We start from the raw sequence: 26,013 nt of genomic DNA on the forward strand, positions 1-26,013 counted from the left end.
GTGTCCCCATCTCAAAATGGCGACACGTTGCTAGTCGAGAGGATGTCATCGTAACATCACGCCGACTGCGAAAATAAGTAAAAAGATGAATGAAAAAAACCAAAAACAAATAAACCCCCCAAAAATTAATGCAGCCTCAACGGACACAAGCCAGTGTCCTACTTGCGCCGGTCCCAAGCCCGGAGAAATGCAGAGGGTAAAAAAAAAGCCTGCATTGGAGGTACCCCCTCAAGATTTCTTAGTGCCCACTCTGGTGGGTAAACCTAGATCCGGGCCTATTGCATATTATTTCGTGTAACCGATGCGTCGGCAGGTAATTGAAGGTAAATAAAGAGCTTTATTCACAAGTGGAAGAGAACACATGCAAATTATCATCCACAATACCATTTCATTCAGGTAACAAAAAAATTGATCTGGAACACACTGACAAAAATTGTGAAACTTTGCTCCTTTGGAAGGATTAATAGTCAGTTAATGTGCTGGACATTTCACATTGATATTAAATATTGTTATTCCAACACAAAGTCTCTCTCTTTACATTCAGAAGTGGCTTTAATTTAGTTAGATGGATTTACCATTTATTGGAAGAGCTACTCTCTGACCTTAACAACCTGTGGAGTGGAGAAAGCTTAGGACTGCTCAAAGAAGAGTTGCGCCTACGTAGGTGAAACCTGAATTCAGCTGTTAAGAAGTAGTAGAGGAGTGGGTTAAGGCAGCAGTTCAGGCTGGCCAGGCATAGAGACACAGGGTGAAACTGGCGCACGGCTATCCTGGTGGCACAATCCGACAGTAAATCCTGCTGCACCAGCAGATAGAGTAGGAAATTAATGTGATAGGGCCCAAAGCACAGCAGGAAGACGACGGAGCAACTCAGCACCATCCTCAAGGCGCGCCGTTTCTCCCTATTTGTCTGCTTCTTCTCATTGTTCCTATCAGCACAAGTGAAGGAGAGTCGGCTCTGAATCGAGTGAATGAGAGTCGACCTTGTCGAAACCTGGTTTGTTTTATGGTAAAGGAATGGCTGATGAATATGGAGCTACAACTGATGCAAGCCAGAGGAATTAAGAAACCAAAGAGCTCAGCCATCACCATCAAGGTGACAGCCAGAGAGAGGGACATATGACGAATGGGCAAGTCTTTAAAACAGTGGACTTCAGTTGCATTGGTTTCCGAGAACTCCCCGGATTTTCCGAGGCTGGAGGCCAACCATGTCATATTGCGCAAGACACTATCTGCAGGCTGTAGGGAGAAGGGGACATCCGGGAAGGATGACTTGTTTGACGGGAGAGGTGAGAAAGAAGCACTACTGCTGCTAGTACGCATGAGGATGAAGGGTGAGCAAGCCCCAGCGGCAAGCACCCAAACCACCATGCTGATCACAAGGTCATAGCGGCTTCTCCACCATCTAGTTGAGAACGGGTAAAGCAGGAAGAGACACCTCTGTACACTGATGCACACCTGAGATCAAAAGACAGACAGTACATTAGACATTTGACAGATTTAAAAGTTGACATGTAAAAAAAAAAAAAAAGCACTTTTTAAGAACTGAAGCAAGTGAACACCATTGGAACCATCGCAGTCTTAACTTACAAAATGCACAGTAAACTGCGCCTAAACTCTTTTTAAGCTGAACCACACACTTCATTTACCCCGCGCTTACTCTGTATTGGATTTATTATTTACAGCTCACTTAACATTTCACTTAACGATACTTGTTGCGCATGTTATCTTCTAAACCACTGTCACAATGCACTCAAGCCACAATGTGTCACTAACATCTTGCATGATGGTGTGCTGCAAATCCTGAAGTATCTAAAATACTGCAAGTTCTTTGGTTTAATAAAGTGCATAAATCCCTGGTGTATTCTTGTCACAACTCACAAAAGCACAAAAGAAGCCCATGATTTAACCAGGCCAATCAAATAAAGACAACAATAACCATTTTTAATACATATAGACAAGTTTCCTGAGCGCATCATGGGCGGCACCATCTTGGAAAATGTCTGCTCCAAACTTCCGGTTTAGAAAGAACAGCATGAATTGCGGTAGAAGTAAGTAGTGTGTTGACAAAGTTAAAACTGCAAAATCAAACCAGAGGACCCCACGGAATCTCCAAAACTGGGTTCAGCACGATAGAGATGAAGCTCCAGGACTTTATGTTGTGCGTTTGTTCTTATCACTCTTGATCGTTCGTGGACAAAATTATAACAACCTGTTAGCCTATGTTGATGTGAGGTGTAGATTGATACGCCGGCCCCTTGAGTGACCAATATGAGGTGAATTTACAAATAATATTACATTTGCCGAAGCAGAAGGGCTGATATGAATTTTGTTGCTACAAGGTACGTACATGTAACCGGTGGTTCCGCACCACATCGACTGAATTCTGATCCCCCTCACTCAGGTCAGGACTCGAACCCACACCACACAATACATCCACATGTCAACGGCAGGCAGAGGCACTAACCGCTAGGCCATAAGCTCGAGCTGATGACCTAGCCGCCAGTGCACCCACATGAAGGCATTGGAGGGAAAGTTTTCCACACACTGCTCACACACATGAACATGCCCGTTTATATATAAAAACAAAAATAGTATGTTGTTCTTTTTTTATTGCAGATATTGATCGCAATAAAACATTTGGACAACATGATTCCATTTCTTGTTTTATTCAAAACGATTGGTGCATGTGCACAATAGGTCAATAAATCACAATTTATAAAATTATTAGAAACATATAAAAGAAGGATGAGCCTACGAGAATGTCATATCAGACAGCAGAACTCCGGAGCCTCGCCAAACTTTCACCCGACATTACAGCCTCTAGACGGGCTTTCTCCCGCTGTCCTCGGTAATTCCAGCTCCAATAGCAGATGTTAAAGTTGCTGCAGTTAAAAAGCTCGTACTTGGATCTCGGGATCGAGCTGACGGTCCCCCACGTGGCAAGCCACCGTCTCCCAGCCGTCCCCGGGTAGAACGCACAAAGTCTCGATATATGTCCATCAACGTACAGTAAGTGTTGTTGTGCAGCACATCAACTTATCTTCCCTTGCCTAACAGCATTTTCCACCTGTAAACAAACAAACAAAAAACTTGTAACACTTGCATTTATGCGTTGACATTATTGTGCCATGTTACATACTGATTAGTAAAAAGCTAGCAGCAGATACAGTAGCGGTAGTAAATAATATTAAAGATCATGATAATTACGATCATCGTAATAACAATATCCAAGGCAACCAGTTGTTTCATGCGCAAGATTTTAGCTTTGGTATATTTTGGGCACAGACACGTGAAAATGCAGGGATAGGAAGAACATACCTTCCATAACACAGCGGCAGCATGGCTACAAAAACGCCCGGTCTTTGTGGTGGCGCGAGCTTGGTTCCACATCTGCCTTCATGAACATGTTGTCCTCCCCTGTCGCGATGATGGCGGATAGATGCGGTATTTCCAAATTGTCTTTTTTAAAGGGTATGACAACACCTGGGGAAATGCTAATATTCCATCATTTATCCATCAACGCATGCCTTTAAAATTCATACCATGCCACTTCGTGTAATAACACACATCGCAACACCAAGAAAATGATAGAAATTAGGTCGATTGTCAAGCTAAAACGACCCGCCCCCGAGATGCCGGAAATCTAGCATAGTGTGTGCGTGATGTCACTATAAGGAAACAACCGGCTCAGTGCTGTAGTACTGAATGGCGGCGATGATGGCGGACAATTTTATTTCTAGTTGCAGCGACGAATCCGACGTAACGAACATTCTTCTAATGGTGACGAGGAGAGTTATGAACCTTTCTTTGGTGTTTGAGTTATCAATTTGAGCCCAAACGAAAACCAATGCAGCCTAATGAAAGGATCATTTAGGGGAGCAATCACACTGACGAAACACCGGCGGCAACAGAAACACCAAATGGTTTGTTTTGCATTTCTTTTTGTGAAGCTGATACACTGTGACCGCAAAATAAAGTAATATATAGAATAATTATCATTTAATGTGCTATCATCGGTTTTCGCTCTGCCAACCGACACAAATATGAATGGGATTAGAGGATTTGTTCTATATATTTTACGAGCGATAATTTATACATGTGTCCAGTCCTATATCCAATGCGTGATATGTTTTTTATTATAAAAGAGTACTCACTCTGGCCATTTCCCTCCTTTGCTTTGCCTGGGGTGGTGGGGTGGTCTCATCAGAGCCAGTCATCGTCCTCTTTCTTGTTATCTCGGGACATTTAGGTGGGTGCGCGTGTAGGTGGGCACCGCATTTGCTTTCAGCAGCAATTTCTTAGCAAAACCTGATTTCATTTGTCCATAGTTCGTATAGCTTTCAGGTGTAAAATGCGCACCACAGAAAACCGTGCCGGAGGCTGGGTCTGCAAAATTAGCCCCCTTAGCACTGACGAACTTTACTCATTGTCTGTGTAGTCCAGCTCTTTTTTTCGCGTTCGGGAACTCATGGGTACTATATTGCGACAAATGGCTATTTGTAAACCACATAGCATGACAGGTTTGAACCATTTTAGCGATTTTTTTGATAAAACACGAACGCAACTCTCTCGTCGATAAACAACGATGGCAGCTGCCTCGACCTTTTGTTTTCATGTTATGACGTCTCCGCCCCATTCGGCTGTTTCCGGAATACTTTCGGAAATGCTCGTAATTTTCGATCTATTTTCGATAATTGCTCATGAATGCGATTTATTTTTTTGTTAACTTTATTAATATTTGTTATCTTGCCACATAACGGTTCTATTGATATCTCACAGCCCCTTAGTGTTTTCATACCCTTTAAGGGATTTTGATGAGTAATGTTACTACAGCTCACTGTTGTTTTGGATGGAGAAATTCTAAAACGGAAGTTGCGGGCAGACATGTGGAAGTAAATACCTCGGAAACTTGTCTATACTGTACTGTATGTATGTATGTATGAGTATTCACTCTTACAGTTGCTGCTTACCAAGAATCCAATGCTTGCATACATGTTGAGGTACTTTAAATAGAAGCAGAGCAAGCAGATACTTTGTCCAAAGGGCCACATGTGCGTCAAGTAATAAAAAATCCTTAGGGGCAGTGATAGGATGTGGATCAAATCTGCTAAAGCCAGATTAATCATGAAGATCACTGACTTGGTATTCTTCCTGTTATGTAACAAAATAACAAAGAAGTGTATTGTCCAACTTGTATTTTATGCTTTGAAAATGGGTGTGTCAGTCTCTGTTTACCTAATGTATCTGCAGAGGACCCACAGAGCCACAGAATTGAGCAGCAGCCCTGGGATGAAGAGCAACAGGTAAAAGTATGTGTACAGCTTGTCCATGACCTCTTCCCATTCTGTCATGTTGTGGCCACACGATGAGTTCTCCAAGGACCCGTGCCATGATTGGGGTATATTCAGGGTCATTCCCACTTTCACATAAAAAAAAAAAAATAAATAATAATAATAATAAACCATAATTTTTCTTTCAAGTCTGAGCTATAACAAAAAGGAAGTAAGAAATGCTAAGACTACAATATTTCTCAAGTGCCTCTGTTTAATAAGTACAAAGAACCACCAAATGTAGGAAGTTACATAACATCTACAAGATTTGCATAAGACCGATATGATACTGTCATGTTACCTGTTTGTAAGTTATGATCACACTTGCACTGTAAAAATTAAATCCGCCGGTTTTTCATGCATTACATTAAACCTGACTGTAGCTCCATCTTCTGCATGCATCACCTATGCGTTTCTGACCAAGAATATAAACATATTGTGCGCTCCAGTAAATCATATGCTTTCAGAGCAGTGGTTACACCAGGAAACTGCAGAGCATATAAAATCAGCATCACCCTTCCTCCTGCCATCAAACTGAGACACCGCCCTTCCTTTTGAGGCCCGATGAGGAGGGTCACACTTTGAGATGGTGACCTTATTTTAGTGCATTCTGTGCCAATGTTGCCTTGCCCTTGGATGCAGATCCAGTCAAAATTGTTTCTCAAGCTACTAGTATCAAAAAAGAAGAACTGAAACATAACTGTTTGGATCTAATTAAAAAAAAAAAAAAAAAAAAACATTATGCCTGCATGTCAACAATTGCCATTCAAATATTACTATGAAAGAACTATAAAAGAACTCTGTGTGAAAATCACACAATTATCTTAAAGGGATCCTCTATTTTTAAGACAAGTAATTCTTAAAAGATAACTGTTAGTATGAGTTATAATAATTTGATATTAAAACCTCTCTTAGGCTACGTTCATACTACAGGTCTTAATGCACGAATCCGATTTTTTGTCATATCCGTTTTTTTGGCGTGCCCGTTCAGACTGCCTTTATCCATTGAGACCGTTCAAGTATTACGCATGCGCACTAATTCGCAGTCCGACACCCGCTAAGCAAGAAGACCCGCATGCGCAGAACCATCAAAACAAATGACAGACGTCATCCGTCATTCCAGGGATATCATATTTTGCTTTTCAAAAGGTGGACACAAATAACAGACATAAATAATCCCCGTTTAGGCAAATATTCAAAGTTTATATGGATCGATAGCATGCACGCACTGTCCGTGCACGTCACACACACATACGGGCAGTTTGTCCCGACTCTCGGCCGTGGAGGCAATGTTGAAATATTGCTCACTTGGAACAGAGAGAAAACTGAGCATTCTCAGGCTTATCCTCAACCCATTTATATTTTTTATGACTGTTGTCAAGCTCAGCTCTTCCTAAAAGCCGTGTTCACTGCAAGCTAGGCGCTAATAACGCACAGGTGCATCGCTACGGTAACGACTCTCTCGCTATTTGATGACGTAATTGCTGCATTAAATCCGATTTGCGGGACTGGACAGTACAGACCGCCGCGACAGTCTGGAAAAATGTGGCCCAGATCGGATTTAGACCACATACGAAAGTGACCCAGATCGGATTTGAAATGGTCCAGTTCTATGCGACTTGTCACGTTCAGACCGTCAAGTTAATGCCTTACTCGAGTCGGAAAAAGACGAAAAAATCGGATTCGTGCATTAAGACCTGTAGTATGAACGTAGCCTTAATGTTTTTGTTTTAATAAAGTTTGTAAAATTATTTTAAGTGATAGGTCGCCATTCTTGTTACATCGCAGTGCGTGACGTCACTGGTCCCGTTGCCGAAATTCCAGCGTGTCACTCGTTAGCTTTCCCAACATGTGTCAGTTCTACCCTTCCTATTGAACCAGATATGAAAAGTGAAGAGCAGGACAGCACTGTCGGTCGTTCACAAGAAGAGCTTCAGGGAAAAATGCGTGCAGCAAATACCTGATAGGACAAAAGTTGGGCAAAACTGGTGATGCGAGAGAGTCCTGTTGGGAAGTCCAGTTGGGAGCAAAAAGGGTTGCCACCTTTCAGAAATAAGAAATATGGGATGCTCCCCTCGCTCCCACAGCTGTACAGGCAGAGGAAAAAAAAGAGACATCCCCAAAACTCCTAAAATTTATAGAAATGTATTCATTTATATTCCGTTTTAGTTCAATACGGAAGGCAGCATTTAATTCCCAATTTTGGATCGTTCCCTATTTTAAGGGACAGGTGGCAACCCTAGAGCAAGAGTGTATGCTGTCCGGTTCTATTAGCAGATATTCAAGGTAAGCATATTGCGTTTTCAAACTTATCCCAATATAATTATGTAGATTGTTAGCATCCAGAGCTGTCGTGTGCTTTACATTCAGTACAGGCCAAAGAGCACACCTTGTGTAATCCATGTCTTGTACATTGCAACGCATGGTAGCTAGGATATGTGTATAAAAGTACCAAAAAGGGGAGAAGCTTCCACTATGCACATTTATTCACAAAAAATATTATTTCCACCTTGACCACTCTTCACTCGGGAGCTCAGCAGTACGCAAACACGCGTTCCCTGATGAACTCCCAACATTGTTGTGAGGTCCAAGTCAGTCACTGTCGTCACTGTAGCGTACCATAGTGTAGGGTGACCAAACGTCCTCTTTTGCCCGGACAAGTCCTACTTTCAAGTAGTGTCCTCGTGGTCCGGGCGGGTTTTATAAATTCATAAAAATATCCGGTTTTTATGATTTTTCACGGGACCAATTTGAAGGGATCCCTCCGGCCGCTGGGTGGCAGCAGTTGACATGGCTCCTACTAGAATGGAGGGAAGTAGTAGTTCTTCTTGTTTTTGTTGGCAGTTTACCCCTATCATGAGCCATTACCGCCATCTACTGGGTTGACGATTTGGCCACAATGCCTGTTTTTTTTTTTTTATTGTTTTTTTTTTTTTTAATGATAAATACGTATATAATGGCAACTGTTGACTTCTGTCAGAGCTTTGACTGTAAAATCCCGTTTGGTGTCGCATCGGCGCGCTGCCGATGATTGTAAACTTTCATAGCAAAGTTTGAAATTTGCCTCAGCTAGCTACCAGTAAGCTAAACCGCGCTAGGCATTATGGGAAACGTAGTTTTGAACTGCTACGTTTGGAAACATGCTGATTGAATAGTTTGTTAGTTTATTTCGTTTTTTGTTTGTGTGCAATCTAGAACATTGAAAGAGAACATCAATTGAATGGGAATAACAATTTGTCAAGGACAATTGTCGTGATAGTAATTTATAAAAATGTTTAGTTGGCACATAGCCTACTGTGTGTATGTGTATTGACTGGACTACATTTCTATGGGTCTGCATTACATATATATATCAGAGGTTGCGCTAGACTTTTTCGTTGTCTGTCATTTTGACTGACAGTGTCATAAAAATCTGGTCATAATCTATTTTTACCCGTCACTTACATTTTTAAAATGATAATAATGACGTATTCAATAGTATTTAGTTTTCATTCATTTTTAATTAATATTCTGTCCGAACAAGCTTAACAAGAGGCAAACAGACAGCGGAGTGCACCAATCAGCAACGGGCAGACGTGCCGTTAGCAAAGCGACAAGGGCAGGACGAGGGACTTGCGCGCGGAAGTAAACATACGAGGAGAACGGAGTTTATTCAACATGGCTTGCGCGAGACAGACTGTTGTCAATGTCTCGTGTCGATGTGTTTTAGCTCATTTAAAACTGAATTTACCGCGGATTGGAGCATATTCTCAGCTCTGCCGTTCGCCATCCGTGTTGTTGTCGAGACGACTTTCGGCGCGCAAGAGTGACGTTGCTTGTGAAAAACACGTCACGCAAATAAACAAATCTGATTTGTCGATTGATTTTGTACCTACTCGAGAGGCTGTGTCCCAGACTTTTCTCTCAGTGTTTGAAAAATACAGGGAGAACAGTCTGGCCGTGCCAGGCAAACACTCAGTTGCCTTGACATTTTTCCGAGTAAGGCCAACGACGTCATGCATCAAGAGAGACAATAGCTAATTAATATGCTCACTCGCCACCCTGTGGTCTGGGGTGTGAATTGCAACCTGTCAAAATGACGGATGGACTTCAGTTTTTTCCGTCACCGTTTTAAAAAAAACGGCCAACGACGGTAAATATTCGGTTAACACGACCCCTGATATATATTTATATATATATATATATATACATATATATATATATTTTTTTTTTTTTTTAAGTCATTATTTATTTTTTTCAAACTGCATTTTTCCATCCAGAGTGAGGGGTCTCACTTTAAAGTGATATAGGCATCTTTGAGTGAACTTCGAGTAAAATTCAAGTATCTTGAGGCCGGGCTGAGTGTCCTCTTTTTTAGAAATCAAAATATGGTCACCCTACCATAGTGTTTTAATTGTTTAGTATGATTTGGGGAAAACTCACACGAAGAATAGTCAACATAAAAGATAGCAATAGTAATCCAAATCCGCGTTTTTTACTCACTCGAAGATCCAGGAATTAGACCGATCCCATGGCAATGTCGCAGCCGCGTCAGGCCGTCGATTCCACATAATAGACTGATCTGAAAAGCTGCTGTTTGGGACCGACGAATCAAAAAAATGGACAGATCCGAAACCAATATTGCAGAAGCGGTGGGACCGTCGGATCCAGAAAATAGACGGATCTTTCTTGAGATCCAGGAAAAATGTTCGGGCGACAGTTGTAACGCGTGGTGGGTAAGATACGTGCATACAGGGACCAAAAAGGGGGAGAAGCTTCAACTTATGCACATTTATTCACTAAAAATAATAATTCCACCTTGACCACTCACTCCACTCCCCTTGTTTCCATTTGACTGGAAATTGCATCCATAAGCAGCACATCGCGGCATTTTACTTGGCGAGTTTAGGCAGCAATAAGCAATTGGTGAACACGCTTCACATTTGGAAAGATACCAATTACGTCATCACTGCGAGCCCGCACACCATGGCGCCAACTAACGGTCAAAATATGGACTAAATATTATAAAATATTGCCATTGATTTAACATTTTATGTGTTTCTAACAACATATTTTAGTACAAGACAACAATTGTGGTTTATTAGAGCCTACATGTATTTAAGTTAGAGGATCACTTTAAGTCTGATTGGCTGATGATTGTTTCAAGTGAATGTGGCTCCAAATGCACAGAAATTTTACAGAACAGTATACTAAAAATTGTAATAAGGTCATTACCTTGTGTTTTGTCGTCTTTCTAGTACATGGATGCAGCAGCGTTGTGGCTTCACACACACGGTAGACTGAAAAAGAGTGCAACTGTAAAATCTAGTTGCCAGTCAGCAGCTGTTTAAAAAAAAAAAAAAAAAAAAAAAACGTCATGGCGCAATGGCATACAGTACAATTTGTCTAAGAATGTATAGTTCTGCCACCCTGAGGCTTAAATAAGCTTCGTCTTTTCTGAAACAAGATAGGGGAAATGGTTGCGTCAAGCTGATATTGCTATACTATTATGAGCTTGCACACACTGTAAAACTGTATGGGCCACCAAAGCAGAACCACTACGCTCATAAGTGTCTATTATATCTTTGCTTTGATACTTTTTTTTTTTTTTTTTTTTGCACTGATCAAAAGATGCTGCCTTGTGTGTGCCTGTGGGGTTAAGCGGACATTTCTTTTTGTGTTGCTTAAATCCAGAAAGTTGCCATTTGAAACGACTAAAGAGTTATGTCTTGTCTATTTTTTAAAATTAATTATCTTTTTAAACGTTGTAAAACAGTGAAGATTCACTGGGACCGTGGTGATTCCTCACATTGTCCCATTTCAGTATTTCCAACTCCCCAGTAAGGAAAGTAGCTATTGGCGGTCCTATAAGTCGCTATATGACGTCTTGTCTAATTTGCATAATTGACAATTTGCATGTACTTGTAATGCACGCTGTAGGAGAAACGAATAACGGAAAGTCGCCAAAATGGCAACACTGCCTATTTGGTCATAATATTGTAACTTTTTGTAATAAATCCACTAGAGGTCAGCATTGAACGACATTTTTCATAAGCACATCTACACCATGAGCTGCTTTGGAAATTTTTCATAATCTTGACACACTATTCTTCACGTTCATGCAATGAACCAGTCAATGAGCAAAGCCCTGTTCTCGCATCTTTTTATCCAAACTCCAATTCTTAGGACTTCCTCGTCCTCATTGAATCAATTCAGGGCATTTAATAAATTATTGCCAATATGGTGCCAGCCAACGCAAAAACAAAAACAAAAAAATGTCTATGTATGGTTGACTATAGGCATCATTGGGAGAGTACGGTGGGAGAGGGAGGATTGTGTAAATTATGTGGAAGATCAATATTCAACACCAACCTGCCTTTGACAACAAAACAACCTATGGTTGTCTGGTTAAAGCTGATAGCACCAGCAATGTAAATCAAAGCAACCCCCTGGCAACTAAGCTTATTTGGGAAAATACCCAACAGGACCAGAATAGTTGCATTCAAAGTTACTATGGATACCAAAAAGCCAGCTGTCCCTGGTAGCTTTTATGACATGCCAGCAAAAGAAAATAAATACCAATCCACACAAAGCTTAAATAAGTCAATATTACAGAAACTGATATATTTCTTTAAAAGTCATCTCAGTGTGTAAATGGTGGAGTAGGTGTAAAGCCCTACTTCCATTTCTAAGTGAGGTAATGTTTCAGTATTATGTAGCCTGATGATTTCACAAAGTGATTGGCTGTGTTCTAAAGATATAAATGCAGCTGTCCAGACTACAGTAGCTCTTTGCAGTGTCATCATCATCAACCTGCTCACACTCGAGTTCAAAGTAACACAGCCCAGCTTGTGTGCACATCCTTTATTGTGGGGTTTTCCAACCTTCGAGTTATTTAACAGTTTAAAAAAATCTTATGGCGCTGCACCAAACTAAACTACAAAAGTGATCTGCAGTGTAGTGGACAACTGGCATTATTTCTTACTGTTTCTGGCATAGATACTAGGGCTGTCAAACGATTAAAATTTTTAATCGAGTTAATCACAGCTTAAAAATTAATCGCATTTCAAACCATCTCTAAAATATGCCATATTTTTCTGTAAATTATTGTTAGAATGGAAAGATAAGAAGACAAATATACATTGAACATACTGCACATATGTACTGTTTTTGTTTATTATAACAATAAATCCACTAGATGGCATTAACCTTATTAACATTCTTTCTGTTAAAGAGATCCACGGATAGAAAGACTTGTAATTTTTAAAAGATAAACGTGAGTACAAGTTATAGAAATTTTATATTAAAACCCCTCTGTATGTTTTCGTTTGAATAAAATTTGCAAAATGTTCAATCAAAATATAAACTAATAGCTCACCATTGTGGAAGGTAGTGATTGAAATACACCACAAGGTGTCAAGGGCAAATTTTAAATTAATTAGAAATCTAGCCAAGTTTTTCTAATATATTTCAACCCCTGGACTGACGCCGTCGTTTCCGGGTTCACGGTACCTTATGTTCATTTGAGTGTTGACTTCACAACGTACTAGACCTCTGATAGTTCGTATATTGTGACTAAATATTGCCATCAAGTATATTTGTTGAGCTAAACGAAATGTTCGAATAGAGTTTGACCAAAGTCTGAGTATTATTATGAATAGCTATTTTGATTGGGAATGCCAGTTCTCTGTGCATTGAGCGTTTTTCTTTTTGTGAACATTATTTTTTTTTGAGAGATAGGAATATATATATATATATTTTTGTGCTTTCAGTAAATGATACTTTAGCGACTTAACTGTTCTGACCAAATGCATGATGGGAAGTTGGGCAACCATTACTGTCAGTGGTGGCTGCAAATGTTATATCTTCTCTGCGTTGTGTTCAATACATTTTGTTAAGAAAAAGATTATCTCCTGTCATTCATTAAGGCTCAATTAAATTTTGGGGCAAATTATGCCAAAGCGTTACGGAATCACTGCTACATATTGCTTATAGTATGTAGTGCTACAACAATTAATCGATTAACTCGAGTAATTTGATTAGAAAAAAAGATTCAAATTAAATTTTGCTTCGAGTATTCGTTTAATTAAAGTGGCATTGTAATGGTTTGTTTAGAAAGTGTTTGCATTTAGTTTTATTGATTTGGGTGAATATACTGCCTTCTAGTGGCATCAATGAATATGACATAACTCATTTCACATGGTTGAATTAAGCTGCTCCCTGTTAAGACCAACATGAGGTATATTTTGGTTTACGCTGTTTTTTTTATGCATTCGTAATTAGGTTTATAGGTGTATTTAGCCGTTTTTTTTTTTTTTTTTTTGTGGTAATATGTGTTTGAACCGTTTGTTAAGAGCATTGTTAAAAAAAATAATTAAAAAAAAAAACATTAGCAATTTATAGCATTTAACCGAGCGGACCTTTGCTATGTAAATTACCCAATTGTTCTTTTGTTGTACTTGGATCCTCATTTATTTATTTTTTATACCATTTGAGGCTCAGCTCAGGTATTTTAATTGTTCATGTTTCTTATCCGATTACTAACTAGTTCATCGATTAATCGACTACTAAAATAATTGATAGCTGCAGCCCTAATAACATGATATTGGCTGGATTACGGCTTGGCTACTCTCCAGATCACGGCTCCTCTTTGAACCTTTGACTTTTTGAAGACTGCGTATATTCCAATAAAAGCTACTCGACTTGCCAACCGTCACCATGCCAACAGTTGGCCAGTCAAGAATATATTTGTTTCAACCAACAAAACAACCATTTCTACAACTCAAGTAGGGTAATACACTTCTGTTGAGGGAATTTGCGACTTAAATTCACTTCGGACACAAAGATATCAAACTGGGGAAAAAATGGTTGTAACGGTCATATAATCGGAATCGAAAGGCTAATGTATTGCTATCTATGCTTTCTCAGCAATAGGAAACACCATCTCAAAGATCTGCTGACTCATGCGTTCACTGTTTTTGTACCATCTTATTTGTGCTTTTGGGTGATTATTTAGTCAACATTGTTTAGCCGTACTTTGGAGTGTGTACACATTGCTGTGAGACTTTGAGCAGATCTACAGTCTAAGGCCAGATTAGGACAGAGAGAGCCCATTCAGAAGTGAACAATGGACCATTGCTTTGGCCATAATACGCATTTGGCCTGTGACACAGCAAACAAGCCAGAACTCTCAACTGAATCCTAACTGCCTCTCGCACCTTCGTCAAGAAAACTCTTGCTGTCTGCTGAAAAACAGTCAGTCAAACTGCTATGAGAGTTCAAACCAGGCCAGTCCAGAGTAGGTTTGACCAAACTAACAAATCAAGCGGCATGTGACCAAAATAATAAATTCCGCAATGGGAACAACTCAAAACAATCATTTAATGTCCCGAAATGTCAACACAAGACACATTTTTTTCGTTTTCTTTCTTATCAGATTGGCTGGATTATAATAACATGTCTAAACTGTGTCATAACACACATTTAACAGCAAACTTGAACTTCAAACAATAACATGCAAGGACTCTTGAGTTTAGAAAAATCCATTAATATCATATTTGAAAATCCAGTGCATGAAGGTGTGCATTAATGCCTGAGTCATTCAAACTTCAAGTCTGCTTTCCCAGGGCTTTCACTGTTGTCTTGGTGTCACTTCTTTTCAGTGTTACCTTGAAATCAACAGATACATTCTTCTGCTCCCAAGTGGTGGATTAATCGGTAAAGCCCAGACCATATTTTCGGAATTACCGCAAGCCTAATCTGCTGAGCTATGCATTTACCGGTTCCAGGACCAAACAGTTGATTGCTTTACTTTTGAAATCCTTGGTTTCTTAAACCCTTTTGTCCTCTGTCATCAATTCTTCATCTTGTCAGAACTGACTCTCTGATACTTTAGTGTCTTTTCCATTCCTGGTCAAAGTGTGTGTGTCCTTTGGGAGTGTGTTTGTCGTGTCCGGTGCCTCAGTGTCGCTACGAGGAATACTCTCAGGACGGGAGCCAGATCCTTTGCTCCCTAATGTCAAACTCTTTTGGAAGCTCTCGGAAGTGAAGTAGTAGACCACGGGGTCCAAGCAGCAGTTGAGACTGGCCAGACATAGAGTAATCGGGTACAGAGTTCGTGCAAAACGCTCCACGGAGCAATTTGCTAAGGCCTGGGTCCTCACCAAGGCATACAGGAAGAGGATAGAGTTATAAGGGACGAAGCAGATGACGAAGATGCCGAGATGGACGAGAATCATTCTCAAGACTCGTCTCTTGCTGTCACAGCCGTGGCCAACGGTCACTGGGCGACGAAGTGTTCTTAGAACCAGCGAGGAACATACCAAGTTGGCCAAGAGGGGAAGGAGGAATCCCACAATCTAGAAAAACAATACGTGTGTGAGCATTTTCTTTTTTTGGTGGATGCAGACAGGAAAGGAATATGTCATCACATTTACATACATGGAAATAAAATGTGTCTGCTGCAAGACAAAAAAATGTACACATTTTGTTCCCCAGACATGACATAAAATATCTAAAAAAAAAATACAAAAACATGAGTATAGTACAGTTGTTTCAAGCTACTTAATTTTTTAAATTTAGTTTGTCTTATAATAGTATTTATAGAGCACTTTTACCGATGCTCAAAGACGCTTTCCAGTTGAAACAAAGAGAAATGCTAAATGGTGTTTTACTTATATAGCGCTTTTCCACCTTTCAAGGCGCTCAAAGCGCTTTACACTATCTTGCCATCCACCTACTGGTGACGCAGCACCAGGAGCAATGTGGGGTTCAGTGTCTTGCTCAAGGACACTAAGACGAGTTCATCAGGGCGGAGAATTGAACCCTGGGTTGGGGGACAACTACTCTACCACTGAGCCACGCCACCCCACGAGAAGAATATAATCATATTGTCATTCTTTTGTTCTGCTAATAGTGATTGTGTTTTCTATCAAAAAAAAACTAAACACTTCAATAATCATCTAAAGTAGTCATCCCTTGCAACTTAATTGTATGTACAGTATGCTATGTATATTATTAATACTTTATTTACATGTGTCAAACTATTCTTTAATGTTTTAATGATAACATATGCATTTATATGGTTTTATATACACTTATTGATAATATATATGTTTAAAAATGTATGTTAAAAATTGGAAGCGGGTGACTACTCACGGTTTCTCATTTCACGTGGTCGGTTCTGGTCCCCATTAAAAGTGATAAGTGAAGAATCACTGTATTGGTGATTCCATTATTCTTTACAAATCTTTGCACTAGTGCTATCAAGCTTAAAAGGGGAAAAAAGACATTTTCTGGAAAACCTCTTAATTGCAAAATTTGAACATCCATGAAGTCATACAATTTGGAATTTGCTAATTGTTGTTTGCATTCAAACAGTCATTTTATAGACAAGTTTCCTAAGCGAAACATGGGCGGCGCTGTCTTTGACATTTTCTGCTACAGACATCTGGTTTAGACAGAAAATCCATGTATTTCGGTTGAAGTAGACAAAGTTTGAAACCGCAAATCAAACCAGAGGAACCCACGGAATTGCCAAAAATGGATTCAGCAGGACATAGAAGAGACTCTGGGATTTTCTATGCTGTGCTTGATTGTGTGAACTCCTGGAAGCACCTATATACAGTATATGCTTGGAAGTGGAATGTTTTGAACAGCATCCAGCTTCAAAACGCCAGTGTGGATCTACCTCACCATACGCCTTGAATCGAAACCAGCACCCTACAATAAGTTAAGGATGTGCTTTTAACCTAAAGGATTCACCTAAAAGATTGCATTTTGTTCTTATCACTTTGTTGATCGTTCAGGTTCAATGACAAAATTGTAACAATCTTTGAAGCCTGTGTTAACATGTGGTGTAGAATTGATACGCCGGCCTCTTGATTGACCAAAATGAGGCAAAATTACAAATAATATTACAGTTGCCGAATGCAGAAGGTCTGACAGAGATTATGTTTACAAGGAAATACTATAATTTTCATTTGATTATAGTTGTGGTATGATGAGCTCATTGCACATGTATAAACACAAATAGTATTTTTTTTTAATTGCAGATTTTGATCGCAATAAAGCTTTTAGACAACATGATTCCATTTCTTTTTTTATTTAAAACAATTGGTGCATGTGTAAAACAGGTCAATAAATCACAATTTATAAAATTATTGGAAAAATATTGACAAAGGTGGAGCATAAATCGAGCCTTCCATCATCAAGGTAGAATGCACGTAGTCTCGATATATGTCCATCAACGCAAGTGTTGTTGTGAGGCACATCAAGTTGTCTTCCCTTGCCTAACAGCGTTTTCCACCTGTAAACAAAACAAAAAACGTGTAACACTTGAATTTAGCCATTTAGGGTAAAAAGCCCATGTATGACTTGAAGTAGAGGAGTATTTGTTTTACATTTCCTTATCGCTGAAGCTAATGTAAAGCTAATGATGGCTCATGCAACACATAGAATTGTAGTCAAATTGAACATAATTGTACCTGTTATCGCTTTATGGTCGCACTGTCTTGGTTCCACATCTGCCATCGTGAACAAAAAATTCCCATATTCATGTATTAGGACACATTCAACTGGATGCTTCGGAGATTTTGAGGTCCCTGATATCGTTTCCATCCCCTGCCATTAAATGAGTAAAATAAAAAACATTTTGGTTGTGGCGACTCTTAGCCATTTTTTCATATTGTCCTCCCATGTATTGATGATGGCAGATGGATGCGGCATTTCCAAATTGTCTTTTTTTGAGGGATTTTGATGAGTGATTCCACTCCAGCTCCATTGTTGTTTTAGATGGAGAAAGTGTAAAATGAAGTCACGAGCAGAAATGCGAAAGTAAAGCGGAAGTACCTCGGAAATTTGCACACAGTGATTTTTTCACATTTTTATAGTGTTTTATGTACATCTATTCTACATATTTATCTTCAAATTAGGCCAGAAAGGTTCCAGGACTGATGTCCTAAAAGGCCAGATTTCAAATTTAAATCATGATTCTTCCCACTCCAAGTATTCTCCCAGCAGTCTAACACTTCTCTGCCGTGCCGTCTTGCACTCCTTAAAGGAATCTTTCTTCCACCATCTTTGTGGTCCACATTTTGCAGTCTTGCTGACCTCCTTGAACTTGGGAAAAGGAGGGGGAAGCACACGGAGCCAAATGTGGTGAGTAGAGGTTGCTCTTGGTTGTTCTGTGCAATGTTCTTTTCAACCAGGAAAAAGGAAACTCGGGGAAATGAGAGCAGGCACGTTCTCGTGGTGATTGTGAAGCTACCACAATGTCTTGCCACACCACAATTCTAGCCTCTTCTCGGAAGCACATACTGCAGTATAATATTTTTAGATGCATTGGTTATTTTTCTGGCCTAGATTGAAGGGGAAACTTTTTGTGTGTAGATTGTTAGCTGTAAAATGTAGCGATTGCGACACCGCTTTTCTGGCACGCCTCAATACAGTTAAATGTATTTTAATTATAACGATGACAAATACAGGATAGGTAAATGTTCCTGCTGTGTGAGCCTCACCTCAATAAAGATAGTGATTTTGGAAAGGTAGGTCCTCCAGGTACTCTTCGAGAAGCCTTCGAAACAGGTGGTGGCTCTATTTGTGCTGTTAATGGTAGAGAAGAAGGTGACTGATATTCCTCCTCCCACAATGGTCAGCCAAACAGCTGCACACACCATTGCAGCGTTTCTGCGCGTGCGGATGGAGCGGGAACGAAATGGGTAAACTATTGCCAAAAAGCGGTCAACGCTGATGCAGGTGAGGAAAAGCATGCTGCCATAGATGTTAGTGATAAAGGCTGTCCCTGAAACTTTACATAGTCCGTCTCCAAATGGCCAGTGGCGGTTAACATTGTAGAAGACCTTAAATGGCAATGTAAAAACAAATACTAAATCAGACAGTGCTAAATTAGTCATAAACATTGTCGTCTCATTGCGCATCTTCATGCGGAAGCAGAAGACAAAAAGCGCAGCACAGTTGGTGATCAGGCCCAAGACAAAGACCACACTGTAGACCACGGAATATAAGTTGTACTTGAAGGAGTCGTCAATGCCGCAGTCCTCCATCCCGGTCTCATTGAGCACCAAACTTGCCATGGTGACAGTAGGTACGGTTCCGAGGAACAGGATCAGACCAGAACTTTGTTGTTAGAAGGATAGGACGCAATTTGTAGATTGGAAGTGTCAGCAGGAGCTCTCCCTGTCAAGCCTTCTCCAAGCCATTGTGGACACATGTATGGAGGGAGTCAGATGCTCCTGTCGTAAAGTGGAAAAAGCTGTCATTGTATATTTGAGTTTGTGACATTTTACCATATTGGCCAGAAATGAGCAATTGCAAACTATTGACTTCTCATAGTCCCACCGGAGTATAAGCTGCGTTTTCGGGGGAAATTTACCGTAATTACCTGAATATAACGCACACTTTTTTTCCCCAAAATCAACTTATAAAATCACGGTGCGCATTACACACAGGTACAGAGATGGAAACAGATATATATTATATATACATAAAGACTGATTTTTTTTTTTAATTTACACGGCCATGTTGTGTTGAAGAAAACGTATTCGGCGATCCGTTGCCGACCATTACGGGACATGACGTCACTATTTTGTTTCAGTAATACTTCGTCTGTGTTAAATTCTGCTTTTTTTACTCTTCATAAAGCACAGAATTTAGTTTCTTGAACTCATTTGAGTCAACGTTTATTGCAACTCGGACCATAACAAACGTAACACAACACAGACTTCCTGTGTCCGTCAATTATATCTGTCCCTCGGGAAACTCAAACCCAAATAACAATAGTTATTATATAGCGATGCGCTCGTTCAGATTTCCGACTTCAGTTCCCACTTTTATTTTACCGTATCAACCTGGATTCTGGTAAGTTGGTGAAGTTGTCAGATCATATTATTGCCGTGCATATTGTCAGTTTACGATAATGTTTTGAACTACCAATGTGCTATGCTTGTGCTGTGTTTCACCAGTCAGTAAAATGACATTTCTGTATCTGTCCACGAGCTCTGTTTTCTTGTATTTTTCTATTTATTGGTGCTGAAATTAGGGTGTGCGTTATACATGGGTACAATAATTTTGCCTAGATTTTACAAGTAAATTTGGGGTGCGCGTTATACACGGGTGCGCCTTATATTCGGGAAATTACGGTACTTGATCAAATCCAACACATAGAACAGATATGCCATCTTGAAAGGCAATTTAATATAAAAATACAATAGAGAACAATATGCTGAATAAGGGTACAGTGTACAGTGCATGGACAACGAAATGCAAATATACTGTCCTCACCAGGACGCTACAATTCGCTGGCTATACAGCAAGCTAAACTCCCAAATGACGATGCTGGACATCCATATAATTTGCCGAATCAATTTTGTCCTCGATACCAAACAGGTTCGCATCAACGTAAATAAATGATAATTAGGTGCTATTACAGCAATGACACAAACGGTTAGCATTAGCACATCATTCAAACAACCACACAACTGGCTCTAAGTGTCCGATCGCGGGTGGAAAACACACAACAAAAACAGAAAAGATGACACACACAGGCGTTGCCTCTGTATAGATATTTTAAAGCATAAACAATGAATGTAGGTTCGCAGCCGTGTGTCTCTCTCTGTCTCTCTCTCTCTCTCTGTTTCTCTCTCTCTCCCACTCGCTCATAGACGCTGCGTAGTGTCCGTCTTCTTGTGGCGTGTGAGCGCTCTTCTTCGCGTAAACAAGTGCGAGTGCGCCCCACGTGGGCGTGAAAGCGCCACAAACTAAAAGCATGCATTTCAATATAAAAAAGTCAATATTACAATTGAACACACATTGCCAAAGGCAAAACGCGAACGTGGCAATAGCTATTAAGAGTTATTCAGGTAACTATAGCATAAAGAACATGCTGACAAGTTTATCCAAACCATCAGTTTCACTCCAAAACACCAAAATAACATGTAAAATGATATCATAATGTGTTAATAATTTCACACATAAGTCGCTCCTGAGTATAGGTCGCACCCCCAGCCAAACTATGAAAAACACTGCGACTTATAGTCCGAAAAATACGGTACATTAAACAACTACTTATTTCTTCTCTGGTCAGAAATCAAAGGACATAATCATAGCCAAAATAACGTGCTTGACATTTTTATTTGTTTTATTGTAAAATTGTGCCTTTGAAGTCATGGATAGCAATATAGCTTAAGCACATCTACTACACTGCTTTTTTGGAGGGAATTTGAGCCTCACTCTTTTTAATAATAAGTAAGAAACATAGCAGCGACTGTGCGTGAAAATTGTAAGCGAGTTTGAATGTGATTCACCCAATGTCCGCCACAAAGTAAATGCTGTGAGCTTGCGCAGTCTATCAGCAGTGTCCTCTGCCAGCTGCAGTGACATCTTTATGGCGTTTTCACACGCCTCCCAGAAAGCCTGAGCCTACATTCACAATGCCCTCACTGTACCCATCTGCGCATAAGCAGGCAAACACCAACATGTGCCAATCTTTACAAACGGACACACTAACACAGAAAGACCAATAGCAGTGGTTTCAATGGCTGCCGTGCATGACAGAAATACAGATGCACATATCACCAAGCTGTGGCTCACATTGGCAAACACATTAAGGCCTCCGACATGTGTGTTTGGTTTCATGTACAGGTCACAGACAGCTGCACTTGCACGGAACCTCCCCCCACCCTAGCCGCGAGACGACCACAGTGACAGAAACAACTAGGCCCCCTGGGATCCACTCTGTGGCTCGAGTTCAGCTTGTACATCCAGCTGTTGCTTTCCCTCACTCACGTTGCAGGTTGAAAGTTGTACCCTGTGATACAGTGGGGCAAATAAGTATTTAGTCAACCACTAATTGTGCAAGTTTTCCCATTTGAAAATATTAGAGAGGCCTGTAATTGTCAACATGGGTAAACCTCAACCATGAGAGACAGAATGTGGAAAAAAATCCCAGAAAATCACATTGTTTGATTTTTAAAGAATTTATTTGCAAATTATGGTGGAAAATAAGTATTTGGTCAATACCAAAAGTTCATCTCAATACTTTGTTATGTACCCTTTGTTGGCAATAACAGAGCCCAAACGTTTTCTGTAACTCTTCACAAACTTTTCACACACTGTTGCTGGTATTTTGACCCATTCCTCCATGCAGATCTCCTCAAGAGCAGTGATGTTTTGGGGCTGTCGTTGGGCAACACTGACTTTCAACTCCCTCCCTCCTTTTTATGGGGTTGAGATCTGGAGACTGGCTAGGCCACTCCAGGACCTTGAAATGCTTCTTACGAAGCCACTCCTTTGTTGCCGTGGCTGTGTGTTTGGGATCGTTGTCATGCTGAAAGACCCAGCCACGTCTCATCTTCAATGCCCTTGCTGATGGAAGGAGATTTTAACTCAAAATCTCTCGATACATGGCCCCATTCATTCTTTCCTTTACACAGATCAGTCGTCCTTGTCCCAAAGCAGAAAAAGAGCCCCAAAGCATGACGTTTCCACCCCCATGCTTCACAGTGGGTATGGTGCAATTCAGTATTCTTTTTCCTCCAAACAAGAGAACCTGTGTTTCTACCAAAAGTTCTATTTTGGTTTCATCTGACCATAACACATTCTTCCAGTCCTCTTCTGGATCATCCAAATGCTCTCTAGAGAACTGTAGATGGGCCTGGACGTGTACTTTCTTCAGCAGGGGGACACGTCTGGCAGTGCAGGATTTGTGTCTCTGGTAGCGCACTGTGTTACTGATAGTAGCCTTTGTTACTGTGGTCCCAGCTCGCTGTAGGTCATTCACTAGGTCCCCCTGTGTGGTTCTGGGATTTTTGCTCCCCGTTCTTGTTATCATTTTGACGCCACGGGGTGAGGAGGGAGTTGAAAGTCCGTGTTGCCCAACGACAGCCCCAAAACATCACTGCTCTAGAGGAGATCTGCATGGAGGAATGGGCCAAAATACCAGCAAGAGCGTGTGAAAAGCTTGTGAAGAGTTACAGAAAATGTTTGGCCTCTGTTATTGCCAACAAAGGGTACATAACAAAGTTTTGAGATAAACTTTTAGTATAGACGACTTATTTTCCACCATGATTTGCAAAAATTCTTTAAAAATCCAACAATGTGATTTTCTACGGGTTTTTTTTCCACATTCTGTCTCTCATGGTTGAGATTTACCCATGTTGACAATTACAGGCCTCTCTAATATTTTCAAGTGGGAGAACTTGCACATTTAGTGGTTGATTAAATACTTATTTACCCTACTGTAAGTTGCAAAATAACATGTTGCTAGAACTTTTAGTTGCAATGACTGAGGGGGTAGCTAATACCATATATTCTTTATTTACGACTAATGATTCGGATTCTGCAACCTGCACATCCTCATACTCATAAAAAGTGGCACACTTGACACTTAAGGTGAGTTATGCTACTGTAGCAGACCTGCGGCGTCAAGGCAGACCCGATTCATGACCCTCCGCCGTAGCCTTTCATGTTCCTTCACATTTTACTGACTTTGTGTCGAGTCAAAACGTGTGACTTGGTGGAAATGGACTGTAATTGGTCCGCTCAGACTGTTGTTTCCGGTTCAGCGCGAAATCACCGCAATTGTCAAACATTATTTTGCTACACGCAAAAACGGACGGAGCTAACGAGAGTATTAACAAAGAGCAAGAATGAAAACTTCTACAATGTCTCATTAAGACATTATGAAGATTGCCAAATGGCAAGCAATTCATGGTAGGAGATTGCTGAAAATACGAGGCTGGAGGTCAGCCAGCGATTGAATAAAAAAATGGAAGGACAACCAACACAAATATGTGTGTGTTCGGAATCGAATGGCCACACGAAGCGGTGACCCAGTCGGCCAAAAACTGCCAGCTTTTTATCACTTTATGTCGTACTTTTGGTTGGTGCACTTTATCATTTATTGTTTATTTATTTACGTGTGTCACACTTCAAGTCTGTGAAGAATAAAGCACAGATTGGTGTCAAAAGAGTTGTTTTGATGTTTAATTTTCAAGTAGGCAGTTCACAAACTTGATACATCATCACTGATTGAGTGCCTCGGCTCTTTTATGATAACGTGTTTACCATCAAGGCTTACAATGCAGTTCGGGTAGTCCCATAGCCGCCAGAAAACTGCTATACCTTCCCATTGGCTAGTTATAGAACACGGCAAAAAAAAAAAAAAAAATAGGGCTGGAGGGCTGTTCACAATTCTTTGCAGACCTCGGACAAAACGCTGGACACAGTGCTCGACGCCAGTTTGAAGCTAGCCGCCACAGCCTTCTGGCTTCCACCCGAGACTAAAATTCGTAATGTGATGGCATCAACAGTCAGACAGACCGCCTCCGAAACAGTCTTCTGCATCGCCTGCGCCTCAACATTTGTATGATCAACATTTGTTGTTTAATATTGATGAGCTGGAGATCCACATTCAAGCATTTTATTTCCGTTAGCATTTTAGCATAGGACTGTAACCAGAAGAAAACTACAAGTCGTCAAGAGTCCCCTATAAGCCAACATTAAAAAACAAAACTAGAAGTCGTAAAGAGTCCCCCGAAAGCCAACAATCAAAGACAAAACAACAAACAACAACAAAACAATCTGTAAATCTGCTTTCTCGGCCAATGACTTGTGTTATACAAGCAACACCTGAAACCTAAATCAAATCAAACATGAGTGCAATTTATTGCTGTGAACACTGGGACTGGCCTATTATAAACTAAGAATTGCAATCTGAATAAAAGTATATTTTTGAGTTTTGAGAAGGCAGTGTTAAAATAACAAAATCGAGGTAGTTATATATGTGATAATTCAGTTAAATCACCTTCCATTTTAAAATCTTATCTAAATGGAAAATGTGTATAATCGGCAGTATAATTCTGTTTCACTTTTCAGGATATGTATATATATTTTTTAGATTGGTTTTTGAATCAGTACTTTTACTTTTACATTTAGAAACGTGCTTTACCCAAACTATAAACTAATTGACAATCACGTGATACGGAAGAACACTGGAGCGTTTAACATGCTCCCATGCTGTTTTAGACTCGAATAAAAAGCGTACGGGCAGACTCACTGTGATGAACGGATGATGACAGCTCTCCTCTGTGTTTGCTGATGTCAAGTGGGAAGCAGCTGTCACAAGATAAACTCCATGTATTTCACATGTCACTTCACTTGCCCAGTCTCAAAACCTTGACGAGATCGGGCCTTCTGTGTCATGTGGAATCCATAAAAACAACTCGTTTTATTTGCTTAGCTTCAGCTAAACGAGCTTCTTTTCCAGGACTCCTTCCAGTCGTGCGTGCGCTTGCCTTCCTTCTGGGATTACCTCGCTTGCTTGCTCTGCCCTGGTGCGCGTGCACGTGTGAGCGTGCTGGCGAGAGGAGCGAAACTTCCACAGCCACAGGAAACCAGACAATAGCACCTCGGTCAGGCCGCAGGGGGGAGAGGGAGAGAGAGCGAGCGAGAGAGAGACAGAGATAAAGGAGGGGACAAGCAAAAAAACACTTTTATTGCCCACCACTACAGGCAATGACAGAACACTCTCCTTGCATTTTTCAGATATCTATATTTGTTTTTTGAAATATACAGAAAAAAATGACTTTTGTTGGTAGTAATAATAATAATAATAATAATTAGGGTTGTTCCAATCATGTTTTTTTCTGCTCCCGATCTGATCCCGATCGTTTTAGTTTGAGTA

At 40.3% G+C, this 26,013-nt stretch overlaps 2 protein-coding genes across 2 annotated transcripts; both read right to left on the reverse strand.

Annotated features, from left to right (window-relative positions):
- Positions 1-117: 117 nt before the first annotated feature.
- Positions 118-10,880, reverse strand: LOC130924236 (putative P2Y purinoceptor 10). The gene is given in 5 exon segments (XM_057850662.1): positions 118-972; positions 975-1,458; positions 4,974-5,154; positions 5,239-5,422; positions 10,548-10,880. Coding segments are annotated over 4 exon segments (1,245 nt in total). The 5' UTR covers positions 5,418-5,422; positions 10,548-10,880; the 3' UTR covers positions 118-571.
- A 3,825-nt stretch (positions 10,881-14,705) lies between these two features.
- lpar4 (lysophosphatidic acid receptor 4) lies at positions 14,706-25,723 on the reverse strand. Its single transcript, XM_057850664.1, has 3 exons — positions 25,387-25,723; positions 18,830-19,564; positions 14,706-15,670 (listed from the first exon to the last, which is right to left on the reverse strand). The coding sequence occupies exons 2-3, from the start codon at positions 19,403-19,405 to the stop codon at positions 15,182-15,184; spliced, it is 1,065 nt and encodes a 354-aa protein (XP_057706647.1). The 5' UTR covers positions 19,406-19,564; positions 25,387-25,723; the 3' UTR covers positions 14,706-15,181.
- Positions 25,724-26,013: the final 290 nt, after the last annotated feature.

This window comes from Corythoichthys intestinalis, chromosome 11, assembly GCF_030265065.1.
Source record: "Corythoichthys intestinalis isolate RoL2023-P3 chromosome 11, ASM3026506v1, whole genome shotgun sequence".
Lineage (NCBI taxonomy): Eukaryota > Metazoa > Chordata > Actinopteri > Syngnathiformes > Syngnathidae > Corythoichthys > Corythoichthys intestinalis.